This window comes from Rhodamnia argentea, chromosome 3 (genome assembly GCF_020921035.1).
Source record: "Rhodamnia argentea isolate NSW1041297 chromosome 3, ASM2092103v1, whole genome shotgun sequence".
Classification (NCBI taxonomy): Eukaryota; Viridiplantae; Streptophyta; class Magnoliopsida; order Myrtales; family Myrtaceae; genus Rhodamnia; species Rhodamnia argentea.
The window spans coordinates 18,372,545-18,394,448 of NC_063152.1; the positions used below are offsets into that span (position 1 = coordinate 18,372,545).

At 41.9% G+C, this 21,904-nt stretch overlaps 4 protein-coding genes across 4 annotated transcripts in view; all 4 read left to right on the top strand.

Moving 5' to 3' along the window:
* Nucleotides 1–5,181, top strand: part of LOC115731775 (disease resistance protein L6-like) — a 47,610-nt gene extending 42,429 nt beyond the window's left edge. Inside the window, exons 2-3 of the mRNA XM_048275827.1 lie at nucleotides 3,027–3,584; nucleotides 5,051–5,181. Of these exons, the coding sequence (XP_048131784.1) occupies nucleotides 3,055–3,584; nucleotides 5,051–5,057 (537 nt within the window). The 5' untranslated portion in view covers nucleotides 3,027–3,054 and the 3' untranslated portion in view covers nucleotides 5,058–5,181. The remainder of the gene's footprint in view (nucleotides 1–3,026; nucleotides 3,585–5,050) is intronic.
* The window catches only part of LOC115732622 (disease resistance protein RPV1-like), a 50,938-nt gene extending 42,427 nt beyond the window's left edge, over nucleotides 1–8,511 (top strand). The window contains exons 8-11 of the mRNA XM_048275823.1: nucleotides 6,940–7,508; nucleotides 7,545–7,749; nucleotides 7,980–8,075; nucleotides 8,394–8,511. Coding sequence (XP_048131780.1) covers nucleotides 6,940–7,508; nucleotides 7,545–7,749; nucleotides 7,980–8,075 — 870 coding nt within the window. The 3' untranslated portion in view covers nucleotides 8,394–8,511. The remainder of the gene's footprint in view (nucleotides 1–6,939; nucleotides 7,509–7,544; nucleotides 7,750–7,979; nucleotides 8,076–8,393) is intronic.
* Nucleotides 1–10,962, top strand: part of LOC125314209 — a 24,514-nt gene extending 13,552 nt beyond the window's left edge. The window contains exons 2-5 of the mRNA XM_048275831.1: nucleotides 9,057–9,089; nucleotides 9,177–9,258; nucleotides 9,490–9,647; nucleotides 10,863–10,962. Coding sequence (XP_048131788.1) covers nucleotides 9,081–9,089; nucleotides 9,177–9,258; nucleotides 9,490–9,647; nucleotides 10,863–10,928 — 315 coding nt within the window. The 5' untranslated portion in view covers nucleotides 9,057–9,080 and the 3' untranslated portion in view covers nucleotides 10,929–10,962. The remainder of the gene's footprint in view (nucleotides 1–9,056; nucleotides 9,090–9,176; nucleotides 9,259–9,489; nucleotides 9,648–10,862) is intronic.
* The window catches only part of LOC115733176 (disease resistance protein RPV1-like), a 27,613-nt gene continuing 8,606 nt past the window's right edge, over nucleotides 2,898–21,904 (top strand). The window contains exon 1 of the mRNA XM_048275609.1: nucleotides 2,898–3,052. The gene's annotated coding sequence lies outside the window, so the exon portion shown is untranslated. The remainder of the gene's footprint in view (nucleotides 3,053–21,904) is intronic.

Consider the following 21,904-nt stretch of genomic DNA (forward strand, 5'->3'; position numbering starts at 1 on the left):
GCAAAACTTGAAAATATTATGACTAAATTGGCATAATTGAAAAGTTTACGACTAAGGTGGCTAAAGTACAGTAAATTTAATTTTTTTTGGTAATTTTCTATTTTCTTTATAAGGTGATTCATTCCAAAACGTAAGAAACTTTGGAAACAAATCCCACTCATTCCCTTCTCTCACGGCAAGTTATTTACCCTCTTTCCATGTTCGTGATCACCTTCTTCCCCGTATTTGCCAATTTTTTTGGTAATTTTCTATTTTCTTTATGACTGTAGTAAGCGAGTTGAGATGAGACAGTGTGTATGAAGGATAGTGAAAGAGCAAATTTGGTATATAGTAAATTTTGTATCGCCTTGATTGGAATCAAGACGTGGCTTATGATTTATATGCGATAAGACCGAACACAATAGTCCCACAATCATGAATGACTGATGATAGCCGGATGCGAGTGCTTAATTGGCTGTTGTAAAGAGCGAGCTGATATAGCACTTGGGCTAAACATATGTATGTGAGAAGCATGTAAATATATTTAGGCTAAGATCCGTATAATGGATGTGATTGATAAATGACATACGCTCTAATAGAAAGAGAAATCCGTTGTAGCATGTAATTCATACTACATGTGCTTTATTCGACCGTTACGGAAGATGAGTTTAATTTACCCCATTTACTTGTCTTGTAAATCCTTGAGGTAATTCTTGAATTGATTACCTCATTTTATACCTTATGTTACTTCTGACCATGTTTTCAAAGTGACGAATCAATACCGCTGCTTTAGCATTATACCGGCGATCATGAAACTAATATGGCTTTATGCCATGTGTATAGGAAAGCAGTTGTTCTAAAATGGAGGGAGACATGAGTACGAAGGAAGACTGCTCTTGTTTTACATGTACCACATGCATATACTGGTCAACTAATTTCGCCTATTGTGGGTACGAATATAATTGCAAATATATGGTAAGTTAAGAATAGGCAAGTGCACTTAGACCGATGTAACAAAATATAGCTGGGGTACTGTGAGACATTGTCTTTCTTTTTGGGGTTGTAGTCATTATGTATCCCTAATAGGTGCATAATCTAAGCTCCCAAGTACAAGCATACTCATTGGTCGCACGACGTATTTGCCAGTATGAATTATTTTCGAAGTAGATGATGATAATTGCCTTACTTTCTTGACAGAGTATTATCAAGTCCATCGTGTCCACATGGGAGATGTTATATTATGTCCGTTGATGGGATGTGTATGAGAGGTCCCCACGAAGAGGTGCCTTTTGAAAGACTGGAGATAAGATCTGAAGGGTTACATTAGAATAGATAACGATAGAAGCATACGGAAGTTACGTACGTTTCAAATGAAAAAAATGGAAGTCAAGTGTTTTGAGAATAATTATTCGAATATTATTGAACACATGGAGCCTTGGTTCGCGGATTGATGACGTTCAAGGACTTTACTCATCCGGTTCGTCGGACCATTTTCCTTAAGCCGCATATATGGTGCAAATCTGAATTGATTTTTTAACTTATGAAGGTCGGCCCCAGGTGACCTCCAAGCAAACGGAACCGAAAAACAAAGTAACAATACTAAGTTGTCCAATACTTCCAACAACTATCTAACACACAATCACGTAATTTATTTCCAAGACGACCTTCTCCTCTTCGAAGAATTTGATCAATTATTTCCTCAACTTCCAAACTAGCCGTTGGATAGACCTTCAAAAGATCGGTCTTCAATCACCGATTGGACGTCATCAATATTGATTGAAAGAGAGTATACGTAGGAAGATTTGGTAGCTAGACTCTGAACCCCCTAGATTCATTCACCCATACAACTAAATCTTCAGTTTCCATAAGTAGAGTTTATTCAAATATGTAAGTTTTCTTGTCCTATGGAAGGTAATATACGATCAAAAAAATTTTCCCAATCAGTTTGGAAAATAATATGTCAATCAAAGATTATAAACTTCCATAAATAACACGGCCAAATTGGAAACCCGCCAAACGTCGGTCTTCAAAATTTGGATAGGTGTTGCAGAATCTAAACATGATTCAGAAGCAGTCTTCATAAGTAGAAGAAACTCTTTGAATCTGATCCGACTAGAATAATGACTTTGAGCTTCAGTAAAGTCCTTGCTAATGTGTCACGTAAGTTTTCTCCAGATTGAGTCTTCGGAGGCGATATCTCTCTCCATCTCTGAATAATAAGATTCAACTCATTCAGAAGCAAATAGGTGGCGACTTCTTTTTGAGTTTAAACATCAAGTTTGGAACAATATAAGCTTTTTATTCACTTGTTATACCGGCAATAACATGTTTCAAAGTATTAACCGAATTCTTTCTAAAAATGAAAGGTTTTGTCAAAATCAAAATATTTGAAGAAAGGTTTCCTCAACATAGATTCGCTGAGGACGTGCTGGTGATTCCTACGTAATTCTGCAGTCGTGCATCGAAAAGATTGGTCGAATTTGTCGATGTAATTCTTCCAACAGTTATGAAGGAAGGCCGCATGTGACTTCCAAGCAAGTGGAAGACAATAACAAAGTAATGGGGAGTGGAAAATGTATTAAGTTGTACGATACATCCAACACCTAACTAACGTTCAATCATGTAATATATTGCCGAGACGACCTTCTAGTCTTCGAAGACTTTGATAAATTGTTTGCTCAAACTTAGCCCCTCCTCTTTGGTGCTGAGTCTGAATGGTATTTTTTTTTTTTCCCCAACTGACGAAGGAAGGCCCCAGGTAACTTCCAGGCAAGTGCAACATGATGAGAACGTACACCATCTAACTAACATTCTATCATATAATATATTTCCAAGACGACCTCCACCACTTCGAAGACTCCGATCAATTATTTCCTCAACTTAGCCTCCTATTTTCATACTTTTCGATTCTATGAAGGAAGGCTGCAGGTGACTTCCAGCCGAACACAGCGGGAGTAAGCGAGCGATCTCACTCTGTTGCTTTTTTGCCAAGTTGTCACAAGGATCAGACTCAGATTTCCCCAAGTCATTGGGCGGACTCAATTCAGAGATCAATCTCTCCATCGTCCTCTCAAAATGAAGAGAAAGAGAGGGGGACTAAAGACGGCGATGGAAGCTTCGACAAGCACTAGCCATGGTGGTAGATCCCGGGACTTTGATGTGTTCCTTAGCTTCAGAGGGCCTGATTCCCGCTTAACCATAGCGGATTCTCTATACAATGCCATGATCTGCGCAGGGATCCGTGCTTTTAAAGACAACGAAGAGCTCCATGTCGGCGAAAGGATCGGAGGTGGCCTCTCACAAGCAATCAACGAATCCAAAATTTACATCCCGATTTTCTCCAAAGGCTACGCTTCGAGTAAGTCATGCCTCCGTGAGCTCGCACAAATGGTGGACTGCACGAGAAGATCGGCGGACGGCGAGCAAAAAGTGATCCTCCCTATTTTCTGTGACGTGGATGCAGATGATGTCAAGCTTAAGACCGACCTGTATCAGGAAGCCCTCCAAAACCACAAGAACGACTCCGGGGAGGATTTAGTGAAGCAGTGGGAGGAGGCTTTAAGAGAGGTTGGCAGAATTATGGGAAAGAATCTCAAAGATCACGGGTATTCTCAGCTTTTTCCATTGACTTTATTTTCTTTTTGTCATTTTCGAGACCTTGTTCCTGTGAATGTTTTACCTAAATACCTAGAGTCAGTTTGCTTCTGTCCAACCTTTCTGTAATGATCGTTGAAGGATACAGTGAGAAGGACAGAAACAGTAAGGTTTAATGAAGAAGGATGTAAGCAAGCAGAGAGTAACGACCAGGGTTTATAGAAAAGCCACATATCTAAATATAAATAGAATCGCTAAATTTACTTATCCATTTTCTAGAGGTTCCTAGATTTCTAACCATAATTACAACTACCTAGAAGTCCCTTAGGTCAATTTTAAGTTAATTTAGATCTGGGACCATGAATAGGTCCATGGCAACCACTTGTGTAATACTTACCATGTTATTTACTCCACATTTCAAAATTACCAAGTTTTGTACCGAATTACTAACTCTAATATGAGTGTTGTATGAACTAATTTCTAGTTGTATCCCAATAAAAATTCGTAACCTAGAATTAGTTGTAACTTGTGCGGGAATTGTTTGCCGGTTACTTAAATTAGGGTTCATATATATTCTAGAAAGTGTTCCTCATTTTTTGCTAGTATGCTATTCCCCGGGTATTTTAAGAAAAATGCTGCTAGCAGTCTTGTTTATCATTTTTTTGCTAGTATGCTATTTCCCGGTATTGAATGGGCATCCACGTAATAGATTTAAAATTGAATTAATAAGTTTCTTCTGAAATGAAAGGGAGGCGCCCAACCTGTTCAAATCCAACTGCGCGCGGGCCTAGTTAGGTGACAATATGCCGCATTGACTTCTAGTCGAAGGCCAATTAGACCCGAAGTCAAGAAATAACCTTTTCCCATCATTCACTGGACCAAGGAACCTTGATAGCTTTCAACAGCAAATAAGGTCCCTCCTCCTCGTCTTTTGAAAAAAAAAAAAAACTGATTTTCTGCTTTTTGGGTTTTCAAACGGCTCACAGCTTGATGATCGCTTTTTCTATGTTGGTTGCTTTCAAAGCAAATTACTTTGAATATGTTGATAACCTTCCAGTGCCACGTAATGCGTGCGCGGTTTCCATATATGTGGTTTTTCAATGTTAGGTGATTGTATCTTATGTATTTGGCAGCCTGCATAAACTTACGAAGCTCATGGTGGAAGAGGTTTTTAGTTTGTTACGGACCAGACTGCCGGACGTGCCTGATCATTTGGTGGGAATCAAGGATCGGATGGATGACATTATGAAGTGGTTAGATCTAGGAGCTGTTGATGTACGGTATATCGTGATTCATGGTATGGGTGGCATCGGAAAGACAACACTAGCTGATGTCATCTTCAGGCAAATCTCCTCTGAATTTCAGGATCGTTGCTGCTTTCTTAAAGATGTTCGGACTCATGATATATTGGACTTACAAAAGAAATTGTTATCAGACATTCTCGATCTTAGACTCACACATCTCTCCGATGCTAGAGTGGATGACCTGATCAAGACAGAGTTACATAGGAAGAAAGTCTTGATTGTTCTTGATGACATCGACAACCGGGACCAAATCATGAGACTTGCTGGCGAGCCCAACTGGTTTGGTGGGGGTAGTAGAATCATCGTGACAACAAGGAATGTTGAATTCTTGGTAAAGAAAGGCGAAGATGACAATGACCCAGCCTCAGATAATGGACATTTTTCATTCTACCCTATGCCGGAGATGAATCGGGTTGGTGCTCTTCAACTTTTTTGTGAACGTGCCTTGGGTCGTGCCAAGCCTCCACCTGATTACTTGGACATTACCGATAAGCTAATCGATGCACTTGGAGGACTTCCGTTGGCTCTTGATGTGGTAGGTTCCACACTCCGTGGAGAAGACCCAAGTACATGGGAAAAAGTCTTACACAAGTTAAAGAAGGTGATGAATCTAGAAGTCAAGAACAAGTTGATGATAAGTTACGAAGCATTGGAGTATTATCAACAACAAATTTATCTTGATATAGCATGTCTCTTCATTAATCAAGAGAAAACAACAGCAATTAAATATTGGGACGCGGTTTATGGGTATGCTTCCGAAATCGATGTCAAGATCCTCACATATAAGTCTCTGATAAAGATCGACCACAATAAATTATGCATGCATGACCAACTTAGAGACCTTGGAAGGGATATCGTCCACCTTGAAAGCCGCAAAATCCATCTAATGGATAGCAGATTGTGGTGTCCCAGGGATGCCTTCCGTGTAGTGCAAAGAAAAACGGTAATCTTTTTCTCTAAATGTTTTCCAGTCCATCCATTAGTGTCACTACCTTTTAAATCTAATTTCAAGTCAAATTGACACGTGCACTCATTGGTTGTTGCTTTTATCTTCCAGGGAAATGAAAACGTAGTAGCACTCAATCTTGGCACACCCGAACCTTATGTGGCGCACATATTTAAACACGAGGAATTTACGAGGATGGTCAACCTTACGTTCGTTCAATTGGACCATGGAAACTTCGAAGGAGACTTCAAAAATATTTTCTCGGAGTTAAGATGGCTCTCTTGGAGCAATTGCCCTTTCGAATTTCAAGCTACAAACTTTGGGTTGGAGAACCTAGCGGTTCTCAAGCTTTGAGGGAGTAACATTATCGAAGACTGGGGAGGATGGCGTCAAATCATGGTATGATCTCACGACATACTTTTGCTTTACTTTTACTCTTCCTTTTTTCTAAGTTTCAACTCAATTGCTTTATAGGTATCAAAACAATTGAAAGTCCTAGAACTCATAGATTGTCCATCCCTTACAAAGACACTCGAGTTCTCCGCAATCTCGAGACCGGAGAGATTGATTCTTAGATGCTCTCGGCCAACAGAGATTGATGAGTCCATTGGCAATCTACAGCATCTTGATTACCTAGAAATAAAGTGTGAAGCTATTGAGTCAATACCAGAGTCCATCGGTGGTCTAAAATTATTGACGGAGCTAAGAATAGATTCTTGGAGACTCTCGGTGTTGCCTTACTCGATTGGTAATTTAGTGAAGCTGAAGCATCTAATCTTGAAATGCCGAGAACTTCAAGAGCTTCCCGACTCTATTGGACAATTGGAGTCACTACTTAAACTGGATGTCAATTATACGAGAATTAGAGAATTACCCAATTCCATTGGAAACCTAGAAAGGTTGAGAATTTTTATGCTCCCATATTACATTTTACAAGAGCTACCAGACTCGATTGGGAGGCTCCAATCATTGGTCGAGTTGGACATGACGGAGTCAAGTATCTGGATATTACCTGATTGTATTGGAAATCTGAAAAAGTTGAAGTTACTACGTCTGTGTCGTAGCGACATAAGTAAACTTCCGAAAACCATAGGAATGTTGGAAAATCTAGTAGAGTTGCGGGCCCAGCGTGCTCTGAAGAGGGAAATTCCAAGTGAGATTGGGGCACTATCCTCGTTGAAAATTCTAGACTTATCGGGTGGCGAATTTGGTGGGTTGCCGGCAACCATCAATCAGCTTACAAATCTCCAAGAACTTGATTTAGAGGGCTGTCATTCAATTCATCGGCTGCCGGAGCTTCCTAAGAGTCTTACGTCGTTAAAAATGTCATCGAAGTCAATGACCACAATCCCCGACTTCTCAAACCTAACCAATTTAGTTAGTCTACTTATAGTCGGAAGTTCAGTGGAAGAACCCAACATAGAGGGGCTTCTGAGACTAAGTGCCCTGAGGTCTTTGACCCTGCGCGTTGGAAAAGGAACCTGGCCTCCAGCCGATTTCAGTTCCCTCTCTCAGCTACAAGAACTCCAAATAAGTTATGCTGACTCCCGATCTCTTACCAGGCTTCCATCCAGCCTTCGAACTTTGATGTTAGAGGATGTCCAGTCAGCGATAGATTGGTCACTCTTTTCCAACTTGGAGAATTTGTCATCGCTGTCTATTGGGGGATATTCGCTCACAGAGGTGTTGCCTGGAAAGCAACGGAAATTCAATGAATCGAGGATGCTCGACCGTCCATTGCTCAAGACGCTGACCGCTCCGCCTTGTCTGAAGGAGATCCGGTGTTTGATCCTGGAACGATTGCCTCAGCTTGCTGAGATTCAGGATTTGGGAGAACTGAAATCATTGCAGGAGTTGCGTATCAGGGACTGCAATTCCATCAAAAGCTTAGATCTGTCTAATTTACGAAATCTGAAACGATTGGACCTCCGGAGTTGTGAATCACTGGAGCGCGTCTTGGCTGTGCCAGAATCTTGTAAACTCGAAGTAATTGGCTGTCTGAGGTTCAAGAGAGATGGATAAGGTATGTATCATCTAATTGGCAAGGATAGTCGATGATATGAGTTTGCCAATACCTTCCTTAATTAGGAGATTTAGGTGAGTCACTGACATGTGTCTTGGTCCTGCAATTGTCAATAGGAAACTTCTTAATGGAATTTTGGAGGTGTGAATCACTAGAGCACGTGTTGGGTGTACCAGAATCTTGTAAACTCGACGTAGAGAACTGCCCGTGGTTCAACAAAGATGGATAAGGTATGTATCATCTAATTGGCAAAGATAGTCGATCGATGATATGAGTTTGCCAATTAGATGATGTCAGGTACGGTTTACAAAATAAGTCAATTTTCATCTGCATCATTTCTCTTTAATGTTCATCTCCAAAGGAGAGTCAAATTACACTTTTCTTCTCTGTTTGTTTGCTATTCATTCGTTTCCCGCCCATTATAAATTACCAAACACAGTTAGGGTAGATGTTGCAATTTTCCAGATGATAGGCATTTACATTCTTGTTATTCTTATTTGGTCTGCTGTTGACATGTCTTTTCCTTTTTCCTTTGCTGTTTTGATACAGGTCTGGGAATTTGATGACTCTTGAGTCTTGACTCATCGGTGAATTATTGTAGGGCAAATGCAGCGACCTGTGTTGCTCCCTTTTGTATCATCTTTGTTTCCTGCAGCTCCAGAGAAGCCATACCTCACAAACAAGCGAAGAATATTCCTCGTCATTGATTCCCGTCTCGAGGGTCAGTGCTCCATGGATCAAGCCCAAAAGGCGGCGTTCCTCACATTTCAGTGCATAGCCATAGAAGCCCGGGCAAGGCCCACCATGGACGAAATGGTGACGTCCCTGGAGCAGCTTCAGGAATCGAAGGGCACTGGGTGTACTTACAAGGACCGGCGATCAGTCGGTTGCAGTTCAAATGCTGCCCCAAGAGCCTGTAGAAGCAGCTCTGAGGAAGTGTCTGCCGCTGCATACCCGCGGCCTTCTGCTTCCCCCTTTATGCGATGTGGAAGAGATACTGCAAGAGTTTTCTTGGTGGATTTTTTTTGTCTCTCTGAGTTCGGGGCATGTAGTTCGTGTGTGCCTTATTATGTTCGAGCATTGTACAGTTGTTGTCTTCTAGGCTTGATGTACTAGGTGCTGCCTTTTCATTTGTTGATTTGACCAAGAGTTTCTGAACGCCCGGTGAAGAAACACTGTTGTAGTTTTGCCAGTGTTCGGGGAATGTAGTTCGTCAGCATTACTCCACCATTTGATGCTAACGGTTATAGTTGCGGTTTTCAACTATTCCCATTCTTGAAGTTATGTTTCTCCAGCAATAGTTATTAGCTTTCTTCATTTATTTATGCAGAGTCCTGGAATGCTATCAACTATTCATGCTGAAATGTCTTCAGGTGTAATAGTTTCTACCATTGTTTCCCTGATGCATTCTTGTGAGTGACCGAGATTATGCCTGGATTTTGTTCAAGAGAGCTTATTTTACTGCATTGGTTGTATCTGAGCTGTAGCTTTTATTTATTCTTTCTGGTGACTCGTTACACCTTTCCTCACCTCTCTCTCTCTCTCTGTGCTAAATATGTGGTTAATGTTAACTTGTTAAATAAACCTAATTGATCTGCGTGTCTATCATTCTTACCTTTGCTGATGAAATGTTTTTGCGCAAGCTCGTCTAAGGCCATGGTCAAATGTTCCTTTTACATGGAAGTCTGGGCTTTGGCAAGATGCACATTGTTGGTGCTGCAACAGCAGATTGTTCTCTTCAATCCATATCAGTGAAAGGGCTGAGCTGTTGAATAAGTACATTGGAACTTCTAAGCAAGCTGTAAGAGTCTTCTTTTCAACCACACTGATGTTGATTGAATTACATTGTGCAATCTTCTATTAATCTTTGTTATGTCTAGACATTTCACAATTTTGTGCTTTCTATTGTTGCTTCGGTATGCATTAATAGAGTTCCCACTGCAGCCAAGGTGTTCTAAATATATTATTTTCAACAACAGCAACTGGGATCCTCCCATAACCACTGAAGTGGCCGGGCTAAAACCGTTGATGAGTTTTGAGAGTAACGGCAATTAGAAAATTACATTTTACGGATATGTTCTCAAAGGCAGCAGCTGCAGCACCTTGCCTTCACTTTTTCGACGAATTTGCTTCCGTTACTCCAAAGAGGTGGCATGATAATGCAGGGGTTACCGACCGCGTCGTTAATCAAGTCTCGCATCCAATAACACTTATAAGGTGGTCATGTGAAAAACATTTAATTGTACGACTCACTAGTGTTATGCTATTCATTGGTGCAGTTTTTTACTGTATCAGATGGTGTTGAAGTTTTAACTGGTATGTTTGTGTTTGTGGAAACAAGGTAATTATTTCATATTGCATGGTAACAAAAATTACTCTCTTCCAATATCACACTACCTGTGAACTGCAATTGAAAATTGCATGGTCATTATGAGTGCTTCGACAAACATTGGAGACTATATTAACCTTCAAGGCAGACTATAAAATGCTAGACAGGACTTTTCCTTGATTTGGAACTGTTTAACGTTGGATACCTAGTATTGGATCAACTACATATGCATCAAAGATGTTGGAATTTCATGAATTACTTTCGAGTTGCTGAAGTAGCTTACAATAGTATATTAAGCTGGTCTTGAGCCTCTACAACAGCATCACCGAATGCTGATTGTTTCAGTCCTGTGACATAAAGCATGCGATTTCTCATTTATATCAGGACTTTTTTTGCTGCACTTCTGAGACTTGGTAGGTGTAAAGACTTCCATCCATCTGCCAGTGCTTGCTTTTAGCATTTTATCTCTGACATAGTCCGAAACAGGTTGTACAGATTGAAAGATGCATCAGAAAGATTTCATATGGGCAGACAATTGTTAAATAAAAAGAAAAGGGTAGTTAGAAACAGAGTCAATCGAAGCTTTGCTAAGTGCCTGTTTCAATGCCCTTATGCAGCTTGCTTTGGTCAGGGATGTGGACTTGGACGCTATAGCTCCTAATCTAATCATAATCCACGGTTCTTCAGGATATGCTTTCCGATGCACAGCTGCGAGCAGAGAGAGTTATAAGCTTGGGAAAAAGCCAGTTATAACAGACTCTCTTCTGAAGTTGGTCGCTTCAAAAGCAAGCCTACTTTGGATAGAGTCCGTCCCTGTCTCTTGTTTACCAGCTATCTCGTGTAAGAGAAGTGAAAATTTGGCAATCTCATTCTCTTTTGGTTGCCAGTCTCTGCAAAAGCGGTGAATTCTACCGATATTTCTGCCATAGACAAAGTTTCCTCATGTGCTGCCTCCATCGTTCTTTGCACTGGAGTTTTCTCCATCAAAGAGGCTACAACCTTTAACCCTCTGAAGGTACATAAACAAAGGTGTGATATCCCTCTCAATATGAAAATCCAAGATTTGAATTGATCAAACAATTCAAATTGGTGCAACTTGGTGCGACAGTTACTTCACCATTTTATTCGACCACAAATACCCACTTGTTTATTCACTAGCTTATTTGATGCTTAACCAATGTTTGTCTGTCGGACTCATGCTGTGACGCCCTGGAAATTAGGCCCTCGGTACAGAGACCGAGTTCAATAAAAAGGATTATTATTGAACTTTTGTCAGTATAAAATTTCGGATCGAAAGGGCGTACGTGACGAATTTTGAACAATTCCCGAAATATCGTTCGATTTCGATTGGGTCTCGAAATCGTGGTCACCGCGACTTAGAATCTTTAATCCTCGCGCCTAAGCTTTTCCCGGACCGAACCTAGCCCGTGAAAATCCACATTTTATTCCCAATCGGTTGAGCCAAAAATCCAATCAGTCCCGATTTATCAAATTACGAAACCGTCCTTGGATATTATTCATGTGAGACAAAAATCATTAATTGGATGAGATGTGTGGGCCCCACTTTCAGTCAAATTTGGTCAAATCTTCAGCAGCCCACGTGACCTCTCTCTCTCCTCCCTCTTCTCTCTCTCTCCCGTTGCTCTCTCTCCCTCCTCTGTTTTGCGCGAGAACAGCCCCCCACCGTGTGCAACTCCTCCTCCCTTGGCTGTTTTGCGCCACCACCACCTCCAGCCACTTCCTCCGACCACCAACCTCCTCCGTCACCTCACCGCCTCCACCTCCGGCCGCCGCAGACCCGCTGGAAAGCCCAGAACAGCCCCGGCGCCGGACTGCTCTGTTTTGCGTCCGAGGAGTGCCCGAGTTGCTCCGGCCGTCCTGAGCCCCTTCCGACCACCACCCACCACCACACCATCTTCCCCTCGACCTCCAGACACCATCCCACCGCCACGCGCCGCCCCGGAAGTCGCGAACAGCCCCGGAACAGCCTGCTCAGTCCTCTTGCCCTGTTTTGCGTCGATTTGCTGTTCGCCGTCCTCCGCCGCGATTCCGTCGTACCCACTGGCCGCCGACCACCCCAAACCATCATCCTCCACCTCTAGTTGTCTCACGAAGTTTTCGGAAGCCGATCGCCGCTCATAGAGCTCGATTTGAGCCCCGGACAGCCTCCCATGTTCTGCTTGTTTTCCTCTGTTTCTGCACCGGTTTCTGCACCGCTGCTGTTCGGCCGCTTCCGGCCGCCATCCGCCGCCCCCAGCTGGTCCCGAAGGTCGTCCTCGACCTGTAGGTGAGTCCCCCAGCCTTCCCTAGCCTCGCCTCAGCCCGCGAGATCGTTTTTCCCCCAAATTCAGCCCGGTTTCCCCTGTTTTTACCTCTGTCGGTTCTATTTTTCAGCTTCCGTCGCTCGCCGGACCTCCAATCGCTGAGCTGCTACCGTTTGCAGCGATTTCACAGCCGAACTTGTCACTATTTTCGGCCGTGAACAGTGTCTCCGGAACAGTGCTGCGCGGTGAACACTATTTCCGGCGTGAACAGTGTTTTCCGCGTGAATAGTGATTTTCGGCCCCGGTCTCAAAAATCGTGCCCGACCCGACCTCGACCACCGTTTTTGGTGAGTTGACCCTAATCCTTGGTTAGGGCGCTAATTGCGCCTAGGATTAGTTAGCTAGTCGGTAAGGAATTTAGATAGATTTGATTATGGTCGGATTAGTTAGAAACCCGGTTTAGGGTAAATGGCCACAATCAATTAAATTAGAATTGTCTGTGGCTAATTGATGTTAGGCAAACTTGACTGTATGTTGTGATTTGATCGCGAGCGAGCGATAGGTTAAGGACGAGCGATCGATTGGCGATTTTAAATCAAACTGGCTAATTAATGACTGCGGCACGAAATTGAGCCCTTATGTGGCCTAATCGAATTGGTTTATTCGTGTTGAATTGATGAATTTATTTGGGCGGATTGCCACGTTGAAATGTTGATTTGAGTATCCTGGATGCTCGTTGAGTGAATTGGCGTCCGCTTGGGAATTAATTGTTTCGTGTATCTTTGCGGTGTCTATTCGGTAGTCTGCATATGCATATGACCGTGTGCAAGATCAAAAACATATTTTAGCATGAAAATGGCCTTGGGGCCGAGTCTTTGAGCACGTTTGTGTGAGCATCCGGCTTAAATCAAAGAGAATAAATTGATTGATGTGTCGGGTGTGCTGTATGGGTCATATGAAGGAATGATGATGGGTTTTCCTGGCAAGTTCGTACTGTACACATAGTACACACCGTACCATTTTTATGGAACCACATGACTTGCTAGAAGCACGATAATTCATGCCCCGTATGGTACGTACGGTTTTAAGGGATTATCGGATGCCGGTCGCAGCTTGTGATGGACCAAAGCCCCGTGTAGGGATGCCTACTTGCCGTGCCGTGCAGGGTGCACTAGATACACCGCTTGTAGTAGCCGTTGCCGAGAGGGAAAAGGAACGTAGCCCGGTCCCGCCGAAAGAGTGTGGGATCGCATTAATTGTGAGAGTCGATCACGCCAATCGCGTGGATCCTCATCATTGTGGCGCCAAGGGCATGATCATCGTTAATAAATGGACTTGTGTAGTGTACGGTGCATACTTGTGAGTGTGATGCGTGTTCGGTTGATCGTCCGATGTGATTGTTGAGTTGAGTTAAGCATTGCATTATGTGTGGCTGAAGACCGGTAAGTGTGCATGTGGATGATTATTGCCTTGTGGTATAATTGCTGGATATATATTTATATCGTGGTTTATATAATCCTCGTGGTTCGGATGTTATAGGCGAATCGGTGTCCTAACCGAGCTTAGGCTTGATTCACTAAGATTTATATCTCACCCCGTTGTGGAAACCACTTTCGGGTCCCAAGTGATGGAGCTTTGCGGATACCAAGGCCAGGTTATGAGAGTAGTCTTTTGGAGTAGATGAGAAGTTAACCTTATCTGACCCGATAACCTTTTGAGGTCTTAGTGAGCTGCCCCGAAGTATGGGGTTGTATATATTTCTGTAGCTCAGAGGGGTTAAGACTCATATGCTGTCTGGTGATTGTATATGTTACCTTTTGATTATCTGCCTTGGTATGTATCTCCTACTATGCTATCCCTATTTGTTTATATGTTGTCTGGGAGTAAACCGTTTTCGCATGCGTATATAGTTGAAAGGTCGATAACGCGCCTGGGACGTTATCCTTCGTGACCTCGTGGCGATTTGGTAGGGATGTCGCGGGCTCGAGAGTCGGGGCGTGACACATGCTGTTGATTGTTGAGGGATGACGTAACCAAATCATATGTTTCCAACCAGGAGCTCTTTCTCATTATATCCCCTGGGGTTCTTTGCGCTGTCTTAGAATCCACCAATTTTTTCCTTCGCAGTTTCTGCTCTTCATCTGGAATCCTCGACAGTCTATCAGTCATCTTTCATGGGTGAGGTTAACAAAAAATTTTCTGTAATCTTGTTATCTTAGAATATTCTTCTTGCTCCTCGATGCTCTCTTAGCTGATCATATCACTTCTCTTTATCTTTACTGTGGAAGTGGAGGATACACTAATTTAATTCTTGCCACACTAGGAACTGCTTTTGGTGCGGCTGACATGATGTGAAATATTCGATTGTCTTTTCTCCTTTCCTCCTATTAGAAACCGACATGGGGCGAGATTAAGCAATTTTCCTGTTGGAGTATTCGTGTGACGAGGTCGTACTTGAGTCTAAGCAATGTCCCTTTGTCTCCAATAATGATGTCAAGTATCTTATTTATTGCGTAATTTATGTTGCAGGCCACGCATCTTCTACAAAAGAACTCAGAAAATGCTAGAGCAAGTTCAGAAGTCCTTGTTGCTGATCTACAATTCTTAAGGGACCAAGTAACAATCACGCAGGGAAGTCAGAAATTTTTTTTCAGCTTGGAGATCCATGTTTGATTCAAGCTGTTTACTATGTCAGTTGTGGGTAGGATTGTTGTTGTTGAACTACTGCTGCTGTGATTTTTTGTAACTGGCATCGGGCTATAAATTGCAAAGACATGCTAATTTGTGACGACCTGGAGTGTGGTGATATCGCACTCTTGTGAACTTTTGAAAAGATTCGGCTGTAGGGCCATACTCTTTAGTTAATATCATGGCCATTATATTGGTGGCCCCTGGAAATTTTCTTTTTTTGAGGGGAGGAAACAGCCCTTGAGAGGTGAATTATGTTTTGGCAGGTTATGATTGCTCATGCGTATAATTGCGATGTTCACCGAAAGAGAATCCATCAAGCTGGGCTAAAGAACACTAGAAGGAAACAGCCCTTGAGAGGTGAATTAAGTGATCATTTTGAAAGTTTTGGCACTGAAGTGATAGTATTTTAAAAATTTTGATACTTCAGTGATTGTTTTGAAAGTTTTGACTCTTAAATAAGCGTCGTACACAAGTTTTGGCACTTGTAGTGTACTTAAGCTCGTCAGGTTGGTGCTCCGGCCAAAGACTCTCTTAAAATGTATTTTCAACTCAAATCATGGTAGCAAAATGTCTGCTCTTGGATGGAAGTACGCCGTTGATCTCCCCATTTTTCAGCTAGGTGAATGGATTATGTTTTGCTTTATCGCCGCAATGGTTGGACCCTGACGACAGAGTGATTTTAGTTAGATTTAATGTGATATATTGCATTACAAAACGCTCGTCATGCAGACGATTTTGATTGAGAACCAGACTTTTTTTATGTGGTGCGCTAGTTTTGAGTTAATATTTGGTCCATCTATTTTCCCTCGTTTCACCTTGACTATGTATGTTTAATAAGGACCAATTTGAATTTGAATTCGGGGAAAAACATGGGCCTGCCTGAGCTCCACTGTGGAATACATGTCTGCAAGTGTTTTTGGATCAGGTGACTTAGTGCCGTAATTGGGTGGGTCTCTTGTTGGCAGATCTTACCTTTATTTTAGACCCTCAAAAGGCTCATGGATTTGGGAGATTTCTATTACATTAGAGCAATGCTGGGTATAGTCTGGTTACGAAGTCCGTGCCATGATGACATCCATATATGTTACTACAATCAAATTCGCAACACTATATCTAGTGAAATTTTCTGGTTAATTAAATTATTATCAAAGGACGAAAATTATTTGTACTTTCTTATTTTTTTGGTTAGATTTCTACTTTGTACGTGGCATTATGTCATTAACACAATGGAAAGGTGTTCTGTTAAATTGCATCCATGATTTTCTTCAACGCTAATTTATTGAATTTAATTGGATAATCTAAGTCTATCATTATAAGAGGCACGCGTGGGATATGATGGACCCGGTTAACCAGCACATATAGGAAAAACCGGTTCTGTATTTATAACTCTATTCTCCGATAGAGAGGGTCAGTGGGACACAAACCTTCCTGTTATGTAGTGGGGAGAGTATGTACAATTATCAATAGTACTTAATGTTGCGCGGAACAAGCGATCGAACAATAAATAGACAGAACAAGAAAATAAATCGGACACCGGATATACGTGGTTCGGTCGTAGAGACCTACGTCCACGGGAAGAGTAGCAACGAATTCCACTATAGAACGAGCGATACACGGAGATTACGTAACCACACTCGAGTAACTCAAACACTCTCGGTGTTTCCCAAACCCCAATTACATCCAAGAACGCACACAGTGTTTAGCCCCCAATTCCTAGCGATATTCTCGCAAAGGAATTAACACAAATCTAACCTCAAGATTTAATCGGCTTCGACACTTGAATTCTTGATGTAATTCCACGAACAAAACCCACGAATGAAACCCTTGCCAAGCACTCAAAGAATGGCGCTTCAGGACTCTCTTTCAAGTCATCTCTAAAGGAAGCTTGAGGAGCATTTTATATTAAACCCACCACCAAAGAGTGTGCAGATTTCCACCGTGAAGATAGGGACAACAAAGTCTCAAACTTGGACTTTCTTACTCCTGCATGCAACTTTTTCAACAACCAAGAAAGCATATCTTTTCTTCTTTGTCGTTGTCTTCAAGGAGTCCACTTTGAACCAAATATCCTCATTATTTGGCCAAAGTCAATGATTGCACTTTTCCCTTTTCTCATCCTTTCACGTGAACACATATCCACCGGCAAATATATGTGCCAATCTTTTTTTCTTTCTTTCACGTGCTGGAGCATCCACACAATACATCGTCGGATTTCGTTCGAACTCAAACTCGAGACATATATTTTAACAATCTCCACCTTGGCTCGACGTTTGAGCCAAGTCTCAATCGCTTCTCTATAATCCGAACATCATCTGCTACTCTCCTAACAGCCCCAATGGGCTCAACCGCCAGAGATATCATCCAAGTCCAAGCCGCGCTTGAACTTCGCCGTAATCGTGGACCTCATCAGAATACCAACCGAACATGCACCTTTAACTGCTCTACAAGGACATTCTGACACAAGCTCCTTAATCGCAGATAAAGCAAAACCACCGTTGCATTCATATATGTCGGGAGATCGAACACGTACCTTATCAATATCGCCAGTTATAGCAACCGTTGGCTCTACGGGCTCCACCTCGCTACAAGCACCATCTGTGTCGTTTATCACGCTAGTACTCGCTACCTCGGGAGTTTCTGGTTGCAACTCCACCTCAAGCCGAACACCGTTCGGATCCGTATTTATACTGCCACAAACACTCCTACCCCGAAGCACCGGAGACTCGTCAAAGGTAACTTTTCTGTTGCAAAAGGATGAATTTATATTCGAGCACCACAACCGATAGCCCCGCTCACCTCGTGCATAGCCATGGAATATGCACCTTGCCCTCACATCGAGCTTACCATCACTTACTCGATAATAACACGGGCAATTAAACATTCTAAAATTAGAATAATCAGCAACGTTACCCGACCACACTTCTTCGGGAGTCCGAAATCCAATCGCAATCGATGGAGATCTGTTCACCAGGTAGCTCACCATACTAAGCGCATCCGCTAGAACTCTTCTAGCCATACCAGCACTAGAGATCATTTTTCGGGTCATCTCTAGTAATGTTCTGCTCATCAATTCCGCAAACCGTTGTGGTCTACCGGCACTCGTGTGGTGTTTCACTATGCCCTTCATCATGCAGAATTTATTTACCAGCTTTGAGCAAAACTCCATGCTACTGTCGGTTCGCACATGCTTGATCGACTTAGCAGTCTCCACCTCGATCAAAGCTCTCGACCGCGTATTCCCGACAACAGCATCAAACTTGTGCTTCGACACACTCACCCGTGTCTTCCTCGAGCGGTCGTTAGACTCTCGAACGGATGTCGACGTCTCCGGAGCGAAACCCGTCAATGTCTCACCTTGAAGTTCATACGGGCCACCGTGCTTGATTCCTTTCATTATCACCAGGGCACCTCGAACAATCTTCATAACTCCACCTTGTGAAGAATACCTGCATCCAGCTGAATCTAGGGCACCCAAGGAAATTAAGTTCTTTTTCAATTCTGGAACGTATCTTACTTCGGTCAATGTCCTCACAATACCATCATGCATTCTGATTTTAACATCACCAACACCCACAACATCGCATTCAGCGTTGTTCCCCAACCGCACTTTACTACTATCTGTGCACCGATAAGTAGCAAACCAGTTTCTATTTGGTGTAGCATGAAAAGAACAACCAGAATCCATAATCCATCCGTCAAATGACGAATTCTCAAATGATGACAAGACACTATCGACACCATCAGAATTTTCTGCTACACCTGCAACATCATCTGTAGATTCAACTCTAATTCCCTTACCCGTTTCGTTTTTCAGCTTTAAGCAATTCCTTCTAAGATGCCCTCTCTTGCCACAATTCCAACAGACAGCACCACCGGTCCTAGATCGACTGCGTCTATTCGAGTTCATACTACTTCTACTACCACGAGTATCGGTTCTTCCTCTATTTTCACCTACTAAAGCAGTAGATACATATTCGCCAGATTCTCTTCTACGGATGTCCTCACTTAGAATCAAATCTCGAATACCATCAAACGTCAAACTTGTTGACCCGGAGGAATTACTAACATCGATAACTGTAGTATTCCAGCTATCAGGCAATGAGGATAATAGAATCAAAGCACATACCTCATCTTCAAAGTCAATATCAATCGAACTCAATTGACTAACGATCACATTGAATTCATTGATATGATTAGTAATCGACGCACCTTCGCTCATCTTTAAATTAAACAGACGCCGCATCAAATAGACCTTGTTGATCGCAGAGGGCTTCTCGTACATATCCGACGGGGCTTTCATCAAACCCGCAGTGGTCTTCTCTTTGACGATATTAAACGCGACGTTACGAGCCAACGTCGCCCGAATAACACCCAACGCTCGTCTATCCAGCAATTCCCAATCGGCTTGCTTCATCGTCTCTGGTTTCTCCCCAAATAGGGGCAAGTGCAGCTTCATCCGATATAGATAGTCTTCAATCTGCATCTTCCAGAAACCAAAGTCCTTCCCCTCAAATCCGTCGATTTTCACTTTTACTTCTTCCGTCGCCATCGATTCACTTCAACTCGATAAGTCTGGCTCTGATACCAATTGTTGCGCGGAACAAGCGATCGAACAATAAATAGACAGAACAAGAAAATAAATCGGACACCGGATATACGTGGTTCGGTCGTAGAGACCTACGTCCACGGGAAGAGTAGCAACGAATTCCACTATAGAACGAGCGATACACGGAGATTACGTAACCACACTCGAGTAACTCAAACACTCTCAGTGTTTTCCAAACCCCAATTACATCCAAGAACGCACACAGTGTTTAGCCCCCAATTCCTAGCGATATTCTCGCAAAGGAATTAACACAAATCTAACCTCAAGATTTAATCGGCTTCGACACTTGAATTCTTGATGTAATTCCACGAACAAAACCCACGAATGAAACCCTTGCCAAGCACTCAAAGAATGGCGCTTCAGGACTCTCTTTCAAGTCATCTCTAAAGGAAGCTTGAGGAGCATTTTATATTAAACCCACCACCAAAGAGTGTGCAGATTTCCACCGTGAAGATAGGGACAACAAAGTCTCAAACTTGGACTTTCTTACTCCTGCATGCAACTTTTTCAACAACCAAGAAAGCATATCTTTTCTTCTTTGTCGTTGTCTTCAAGGAGTCCACTTTGAACCAAATATCCTCATTATTTGGCCAAAGTCAATGATTGCACTTTTCCCTTTTCTCATCCTTTCACGTGAACACATATCCACCGGCAAATATATGTGCCAATCTTTTTTTCTTTCTTTCACGTGCTGGAGCATCCACACAATACATCGTCGGATTTCGTTCGAACTCAAACTCGAGACATATATTTTAACACTTAATGTGATGTCACAATGCAAAATGTCTTTGGTGACCGAGACATATTTATAGTATCTGTAAGACAATTAAATCACGATACTTCAATAGCAACTTACATGTTTTTCCCATTATATTTCTACTTTTTCTTCATTCATCATCTCATTTACTAAATTTCACAATTACTAATTATCATCATAATTTCTCCATCAAAATTTTAGTAAATACAAATTTCTCAGTGAATTTCGATGGACGAAACCTATAAAAAGTATGGGTAAATACATTAGTTATACAGAACTAAAGCTAGCAAGTGAATTACCCAAAGAAATCACATAATTAAGATAGACCAAAAGCTTCCGCCGCCGCATGCACAAAAGACATCCCCTCCAATGTTTGTTCTATAGATTTCTATTGTACTTGTGCTAGTACAATCTTAAATCTTTTAATTATCCCAATTAAATCAATCCGGCCAATTTTAGTTGGAAATCACCGGTGTGGACGCTGGCAGTTATTTATTAGTCATCAATTACATCCACATTTCTCACCTAATGTCTCTCGTTTTATTGGTTATTTTGACCACTATTGTCTATTGACAGGTTATTTGGTAAAACGCAAACTACAATATTGAAACTTCGAGCCAACCGCCAAGGTTGGCGCGGTTAATTGCGGTGTCGAGGAATTTCAGCTTGGAGACTAGAGGCCACCCATTTGAATACTATCAATTGCGTACAAGTTGCTCTGGCTATGGCCACTTACACGGGGAAAAGTTTTGAACTTGACCTATTTATGGGGCTTGCACAGTACTCTCGGGTCTTCAGATAGACAGGTCTTCACGTTGGTGCGCCCGGGTAATAAAAATGAAATTTCCAAAGTTCAGTCGACTTCTATAAACAAAATGGAAGTCTTTTGCGATCTTTCCCACTTTCTTTGCAAATGGACATTTAGAGGGTTGAAAATACGAGTTGACTGACTATATTTAATGAGGGCGGTGTGCTTCCTCCCCGAAGAAAATCGACTTTAAAAAGAGAGTAATACTAATGTGCTCAACTTCACAAGTATAAGCTGCGTCATGAGAATTTCTTGTTTCTTTGCTTGGAAGGCAGCTTTCCGAAATTTGTTACGAGTAAAATCAATCGACTTTGTGAAGTTATCGAACTATTCCACCGTACGTAAATAGGAAATATATTATTCAACTTTTTTAGAACAAATTTAATTATAATTACTAGATAAAAGATCAGTAGAAGATTTTGTTTTTTCATAGCATCTCTTTTATGATTGAGCTAACATTAAATAAAATAGAATTTGCAGAAAGCAACTACAGAAACAATAACAATGTATGAACTATTATCAATTACGATTTAGTATATATTAGAGATATTTAAGAAGATTACGTACTTGCATATTATATTGATGCATTTAGTAACCGTGAGT